General features: G+C 48.1%; 3 protein-coding genes across 4 annotated transcripts in view; 1 reads left to right on the top strand and 2 right to left on the bottom strand.

Annotated features, from left to right (window-relative positions):
* Positions 1-1093, bottom strand: part of lrrc75ba (leucine rich repeat containing 75Ba) — a 9001-nt gene extending 7908 nt beyond the window's left edge. The window contains exon 1 of the mRNA XM_008336898.3: positions 972-1093. The gene's annotated coding sequence lies outside the window, so the exon portion shown is untranslated. The remainder of the gene's footprint in view (positions 1-971) is intronic.
* Positions 1-5840, top strand: part of ggt1a (gamma-glutamyltransferase 1a) — a 9412-nt gene extending 3572 nt beyond the window's left edge. For both annotated transcript variants that reach the window (XM_008336896.3, XM_025053150.1), the window contains 9 exons: positions 1010-1202; positions 1330-1490; positions 1582-1731; positions 2068-2204; positions 2330-2517; positions 2611-2738; positions 3003-3115; positions 3201-3314; positions 5259-5840. In XM_008336896.3, coding sequence (XP_008335118.1) covers positions 1010-1202; positions 1330-1490; positions 1582-1731; positions 2068-2204; positions 2330-2517; positions 2611-2738; positions 3003-3115; positions 3201-3314; positions 5259-5411 — 1337 coding nt within the window. In that variant the 3' untranslated portion in view covers positions 5412-5840. The remainder of the gene's footprint in view (positions 1-1009; positions 1203-1329; positions 1491-1581; positions 1732-2067; positions 2205-2329; positions 2518-2610; positions 2739-3002; positions 3116-3200; positions 3315-5258) is intronic.
* A 148-nt stretch (positions 5841-5988) lies between these two features.
* anapc5 (anaphase promoting complex subunit 5) overlaps positions 5989-7565 on the bottom strand; it is a 5434-nt gene continuing 3857 nt past the window's right edge. Inside the window, exons 12-16 of the mRNA XM_008336895.3 lie at positions 7112-7233; positions 6920-7027; positions 6688-6835; positions 6442-6604; positions 5989-6352 (exon numbers count right to left, since the gene is read on the bottom strand). Coding sequence (XP_008335117.1) covers positions 6132-6352; positions 6442-6604; positions 6688-6835; positions 6920-7027; positions 7112-7233 — 762 coding nt within the window. The 3' untranslated portion in view covers positions 5989-6131. The remainder of the gene's footprint in view (positions 6353-6441; positions 6605-6687; positions 6836-6919; positions 7028-7111; positions 7234-7565) is intronic.

Here is a 7565-nt window from a genome sequence, read left to right as displayed (position 1 = left end):
TGGAGTGGCCCCCCGGGAGTGGGACCCCTGGAGTGAGACCCCAGGTGTGGCACCCCTGTAGTGGGACCCCAGGAGTGGCACCCCTGGAGTGGGACCCCAGGAGTGGGACCCCAGGAGTGGGACCCCAGGAGTGGGACCCCAGGAGTGGGACCCCAGGAGTGGGACCCCAGGAGTGGGACCCATGGAGTGGCACCCCTAGAGTGGCACCCCTGGAGGGGACCCCTGGAGTGGGACCCCAGGAGTGGGACCCATGGAGTGGCACCCCTAGAGTGGCCCCCTGTAGTGGGACCCCGGGAGTGGGACCCCGGGAGTGGCACCCCAGGAGTGGCACCCCTGGAGTGGGACCCCTGGAGTGGGACCCCAGGAGTGGCACCCCTGGAGGGGCACCCCGGGAGTGGGACCCCGGGGGTGGCACCCCTGGAGGGGGACCCCGGGAGTGGGACCCCTGGGTGTGGCACCCCTGGAGTGGCACCCCTGGAGTGGCACCCCGGGAGTGGCACCCCTGGAGTGGGACCCCAGGAGTGGCACCCCTTGAGTGGCACCCCTGGAGGGGACCCCTGGAGTGGGACCCCGGGAGTGAGACCCCGGGAGTGGCACCCTGGGAGAAGGACCCCAGGAGTGGAACCCGAGGGAGTGGGACTCCAGAATAAGACATTCAGACAGATTTAAATAATCCAGATTAGATTTAACAGGTTCATCAAACCTTTGATAATCCAAAATCTGGAGAGAAATGTAGAAGATCAAACTCTTCTCGCCTGGTTTAGATGTCAGACAATAATCTCAGAGAACGGTCGACAACGAAAAAAAAAAAAAAACTGATAGGAATGATATTTAGTCACTAGTAACTATGGGCGTAAGGATTATCTTTGGTCACTGGTCATACCTTGACATGACACACGCTAGAACAGTAGGTGGCGGTGTGCCTAAAAATGTAAATTGTGACCAGTTATTAAACCAAGAAAAGAGCTCACCACGTGCCGTACCATGAACGCCCGTTTGTCGTCGACAGGAGCGTTGACCATAGGCATTCCCGGGGAGCTGCGTGGGTACGAGATGGCGCACAAGAGACACGGCCGACTGCCATGGAGGGAACTGTTCCAGCCCAGCATCGCTTTAGCTCGGAAAGGCTTTCCTATCGGAAAAGCTCTGGCTTTAGCCATCACCACGCACAAGGAAGACATTGAAGGAAACGCCGCCCTGTGGTAAGAACGCAGCATGACATAAATTACTACTTCAGTGGTATCCTACTACAGCTACTGCAGTTCTGATTGGCTGGACAGAATTAAGATTTGATTTGTGCACACTTTTTTTGTAATTTTTTCATTTTAGTGAAGTTTTCTGTGATTCCGAAAAAAACATCCTGAAGGAAAATGACATCATTCGATTTCCTAAGCTGGCGGAGACCTATCAGAGAATAGCAGAGGAGGGTCCTGATTTGTTCTACGAGGGCTCCATCGCCAAAGCCATTGTCAGTGAGGTACAGGAAGCAGGTAAAAAAAAAAGCAAAGCTGTTCAAATCTATACGCATTTTGAACATACCCATTTTCTTCCCACTTTAAAAAAGTAATTATTTTTTTTAAGGTGGTATTATCACACTGGAGGATCTGAGGGAGTATCAGCCTGAGTTAAACGAGAAGCCTCTCAAGGCCAAAGTTGGACAGTTCACCATGTACGTCCCCAACGCCGCCACCGGTGGTCCAGTGGTGGCATTCATACTCAACATATTGAATGGTGAGCACATTCAAGTCTTTCCTCAAGCCAGGTTCCCCCTGGGATGACCGTCCATCTGGACTGGCAGCAGAGAGGAAATCTGCTCCTCCGTTTTGTCTGTCAACATGAGTCACCATCAACCATCCATCTGTTCAGTCACCGAGCCGAAAAAAAAAACAAAAAAACCCATTTAATCATCAAATCATCGGGTTTGAATAAAAAAACAAAACTATTTTTAATTAAGGGATAAAGGCTGGTGTGTTTTTTAGTGTCGATCGAAGAATCTGTCGATACCGTTCATATCACGATACATGACCAGCAATATAATACGTCTCGTATATATATATTTTTTTGCAGGATACAACTTCTCCGACAAGAGCGTCTCCACGACAGAGCAGAAGATCCTGACGTATCACCGAATAGTAGAGGCGTTTCGGTTTGGCTACGCCAAGAGAAGTGAGCTTGGAGACCCCCGTTATATGGACATGACGGAGGTGAGACCGTATACCGGTATTGCGGTACAACTCACGACTTTATCGTTACTATCTGTATCTCAAAAAAACAATGTCATGACTGGACTTTACAAACTGCGAACGTTCCCTCACTTTCCTCTCTCCAGCTCATCAACAACATGACCTCCGACGTCTACGCAGAACAGATAAGGAGCAAAATTATGGACCACACCACCTTCCCAGAAGGTTACTATGGAAACATGAATTCCGTCCCAGAGACACACGGGACGTCTCATGTGTCAGTGGTGGACGAAGATGGTAATGCAGTAGCAGTAACCAGCACCATAAACTTATAGTAAGTGGTTTTCCACCCCCCCCCCCCCCCCCCCCCGCATGTCCCCCCTCCGTCGTGACATCATCTTCACTATGTTTTTTTTTTTCCTCTCAGTTTTGGTTCCCAGGTGATGTCTCCCTCTACTGGAATCATTCTGAACAGTCAAATGTTTGATTTCAATCATCCCGATGGAGTGCAGGGCTTCAGAAAACCTCACAACCTCAACAACCTCATCCAACCAGGTGAGGGCAAAAAAAAAAAAAAAACACAACCGTAGTCCACCTGCGAAGAGGTCGACAACGCATAAACGATCCACTCATCCACTAATCGATGACATTCCTTACTCCCAGTTCTCCATTGCTCGGCTAGCTCCAGCTAACACGCAACATCTTCAGTCTGCTATAGTTAAAACTAGTTTTCGTCGTCACTCTAAAGACATGACACTATTTTGAGAAAAAAAAAAAAAAATCAGCCACCTCATCTCAACGACATCCGTCTGTCACCAGGCAAAAAGCCGCTGTCGTCCATGTGTCCAGCGATCATCTTTGACAAAGACCACAAACTGAAGATGGTTATAGGAGCAGCTGGGGGCACCAAGATACCCACCGGCATAGCCTCGGTGAGTGCCGCCCCAAAAACACACACCCATATCCGTGCACGACACACTCTTTTTTCAACATCATTCCTCGTCTGGCCACACGCAGGTGATCCTGAACTCCCTGTTCTTCAACTACGACCTGAAGAGAGCTTTGGCCGAGAGCAGGATCCACAACCAGCTGGACCCCAACACCACACTGGTAGAACCGGGCTTCGACCAGGTGGGTCACAAACATGCATCCCAGCAGTCTTCACGTCAGGGAGAGGGTGGGGTCAAACATCACAGGGTCATGGTCTTTATTTTTGATATATTTATATATATATAGCTCTCTCTCTCTCTATATATATATATATATACACAGTACTATAATATTTCGCGGTTCATCTTTCGCGGATTCACGACTTCGCGAAAAACTGTATCTATAAAATATACATTGTCACAGGAATGGGACGACGATACGTTTCGATCGGTCCATTTTTAGCAACAAAATCGACGACGTCGTGACGTCATGCCCTACGAGCTACTCTTCGACTGGAAAAAGAAGCAGTGGAAGCAACTGCCGATCACGATGTTTTTGCAGCCTCGCAAAAAAAAAAAAAAAAAAAGAGCCGGTTCCTGCTACTACTACGATACACCTTCGGAAACCGTGGGAGAGGTGCCCCAGGAAATGGCACCACCCTGTGGAGAGACGTAAAAGCAATCATCGGCTGCGCAGTAAAAGTCATCATCATTTTACTGCGCATTAATATGGTGTCGCTACTTCGCGGAAATTCAGTTATCGCGGCAGGGCCTTGGAACCGATCTACCTTTAAACGAGGGACCGCTGTATCGTAGATATAGCGCTATATAGATAAATATACTACATTAAGAGTAGTATTATCTACGTCGTACGACGTCATATCTTAACCAGATTAGTTCATATGTTAGCATGTCTGTTTACCTTTGTGCGACTGTCACGACGCGCCGAATTCAGATAACTCTTTTAAAGTTCTTCTCCCATTCGGTCGAGTACTCTTAGTGTTTTCACTAAACGTAAAAAGTTAAAATAGTTCCACATATCTGTTTAGCCTGACTTCTTCCGGTCGGAGTATTCCCGCTTCTGGCTCCCGCCGTTCACTATGATTGGATCTCTGTTTAGATGTTCCGCCTTTCAGTCAGCAACATACTCTGATTGGCTCTCGGCTCTCGTTGGTTCCTCCCATTTACGCGACGAATTCAGCGCTGATAGGTCTTCTTCGCCGCCAGAGTGTTTTATGTCCGTTTTTATTGGGTTAGCGGTTAAGGTCAAGTTAGCGTTAGTGATGGGAAGACCGACTCTTTTTATTGATTCGAATCTTTAACTCTCGAACAGTGAAATGAACGAGTCGTGAACGAATCTTGAACTAATCATTTCATTCGTTTTACAGCAGGTGGCGCTTTAGCCCTATTGTGGGCGTTGTAAAGAAGGCTGCGGTTCTCCGACACTAAATACTGAAGGCAACATGGTTTGCTTCCGCTGACAAAGTCTACAAAGTACACAAAATGCCATAAGTAATTAAAACCATGTGAAAAGCTAAGAAATAAAAACACACCACAATGTGAAGATGAATGAGAGCAAAAGAGACCCGAGCTCTCTGTCACGTGACAAATGAAACGAATATGCGAGAATGAGGCGAAGGATTAGTTCACAGAGAATGATCCGTTTATAGTGATTAGTTCACAGCAAAAGATTAGTTCACAGAGAATGATTCGTTCACAGCGAAAGATTAGTTCGCAGATTATGATTCGTTCACGGCGAAAGATTAGTTCACGGGGAATGATTCGTTCACAGCGAAAGATTAGTTCGCAGATTATGATTCGTTCACGGCGAAAGATTAGTTCACGGAGAATGATTCGTTCACAGCGAAAGATTAGTTCACGGGGAAAGATTAGTTCGCAGAGTGATTTGTTCGCAGAGTGTGATTAGTTCGCAGTGAGTGATTTGCGAGTGATTCGTGAGTTCAATATGAATACATATTTAATATGACTCGGTAGTCACGAATCTTTCATATGACTCGGGAGTCACGACTCATATGAAAGATTCGTTCATTTTGAACCAATCACTCGCGAACGACACATCCCTACTTTCCGAATAAAAGATTATCTGCTCGTGACTCCGGTCTAACTCTTTGATTTGTTGACACAGGACGTGCTAGAAGGTCTGGTACAGAAGAACCACTACACAAAGATCAGGAACACTAAAACTCCACACACGGTCATCCAGGTGGTGCTGCGGCAAGACGACCATCTCGTTGCAGAGTCTGACCCCAGGAAAGGAGGCTCTCCTGCGGGGTACTGATGGCGATAATGTCCGGCTCTTGAGCTGAGAGTCGGCCAACGAGTTCTGCTGATACTTTTCAGGTTTCTACAAAAACACAAACAGGTTATCATCGTCTTGCTGTAACGTAGGGCAACCACACCGACCACTTCTGCCACCGTGTGGCCTCTTAGAATAAGGCGTTGATTATCATTATTACAGTTCACCTTTTGAACATTGTCAAAGTTTTTCTAGGTAGAACGACGGTTGTCCTCGTGGTTGGAGTCACCCCGTGCCCGTAACATAAGTTTAAAATTGAAATGATAAATGTTTAATATGAAGTAGGGGCACGTACTGTACATTTGTAATATATTCAGAAAAAGTATATTTGCAGATGCCTTTTCGTAAACACACCTCATTTCTACGACACGTTTGCCGCCATGCTTTTCAATAAACATTTTGAAACAAGAATCTCACCTGACGTGAATTTGTCATTGTTGCGATGTGTGTTGTGTTTTTATTTAAAATTGTAACTATTGGTAAACAGAATATCGCAATATTTCAGTATATCGATGTTTTATTAAACGCCTAACAATTACTTAAATACTCAAACACGATGTCGTGCGTGAAGTTTTTTATTACACACATTTAATCATCGCGGCCGTTGCGCTGTGTTCGTGCGGTTGACGTTTTCACTTTGACATTTGCCAAAAAAGTGTTTCGACGCCATCTGCTGGCCGCGTCAGTGGTGTGACCACGGAGCTAAAGTCGCATGGAAACGGGCGGAGCTTGTGTCTGCAGCTCCTGGTCCAGGAGCCTGAAGAGCATGGCACTTTTGTTGCACTGCGACGTCTGTCCCAGAGAACGGTGGAGTTGAGCCTGAAGGTAGTGGACGTCACGTAGCCGCTCCTTACAGTTGAGCCTGGAGAAGTAGCCAGCGGCCTCGTTCAGCGTGTCGACGGCAGAGGCGGCCAAACTCGGATCTGCGGAAGAAACGATCACACAGACGTGATGTGACCTCAGAGACGAGTCCCAACAGACGATGGGGGGTGACGGGGTTTTACGCCGTTACCTGTTTGTCCTTGTCTGTTCGGTCTGTAGCCGGCCATGGACAGCTGACAGCGGGCGGTTAGCAGCAGGGCCCGACCTTTGTCGATGACCCCTCCGTGGGCCAGAACGGGCTCGATGGCCTCGTGGAGGACGCTCAGCGCCTGCTCCGGTACGCCCAGCATCAGCTGCCGGACAAAACAGAGGCATCCGATTAGATCACACTTACACGAAGGGTCCGTCCCGAGTCCGGCGGCTAACTGGAGCCGACCTGAGTGAAGGCCAGGTGGAGAACGGTCTCCGACACCAGCGACTGCAGGTGGTGCTGTCTCGCCAAGGCCAGGGCCTGCAGCAGCAGAGGGAGGGCCGTAGAGAAGCCGGAAGACTCCCAGTGGAGCTCGGCCATGGCCAGCATCACCCTGAGGGAGGCAAAGAAACGAAAGAAAGCGGAATCTTCAACTGAACTATAATGCAGTCCATGTGAACGCACGACTCTGCGGTACCTGATGGTCGCCTCCGTACATCGGACCTTCTCGCAGTGGACCTGCAGCCGCTGTAGGATACCGTAGGCCTCCGTGCTGCGGTTCAGAGCCTTCAGAACCTGAGCTTTCCTGTCCACGAAAAAAAACAAAACAACAGTTATAGCACAGGGTTCGGTTTGGACCGCACGTTAGCGTTAGCTTGTTGGCTGTTACCTGAACAGCCCCTCAGTCTTGTTCAGGGCAGAGATGGCTGTGATGAATGTCTCGGCTGAATGGTACTTCCCCTCATTCATGTGTTTCTCAAACTCTATTTTGAGGTCACATAACATCCAGAGCTGACGCCAAAAAATAAATAAATAAATAAATAAATAAATAAATAAATAAAATGTTTTTACACACACACACACACACACACATATATATATATATATATAAAATCTCTCAATATATTGTCATGAGTACTGAGTACTGGGAGTGCCTGAGTAATCAGAGCCTGAGTACTCGGAGCGCCTGAGTACTTAAAGCCTGAGTACTCGGAGCCTGAGTACTCAGAGTGCCTGAGTACTCGAAACGCCTGAGTACTCGGAGCGCCTGAGTACTCTGAGCCTGAGTACTTGGAACACCTGAGTACTGGGAGTATCTGAGTACTCGGAGCCTGAGTACTCAA

Source organism: Cynoglossus semilaevis, chromosome Z, assembly GCF_000523025.1.
Source record: "Cynoglossus semilaevis isolate Cse_v1.0 chromosome Z, Cse_v1.0, whole genome shotgun sequence".
Taxonomy (NCBI): Eukaryota; Metazoa; Chordata; class Actinopteri; order Pleuronectiformes; family Cynoglossidae; genus Cynoglossus; species Cynoglossus semilaevis.
The sequence above is the reverse complement of the archived record's forward strand: the minus strand, read 5'-3'. Positions and strand labels throughout refer to the sequence as shown.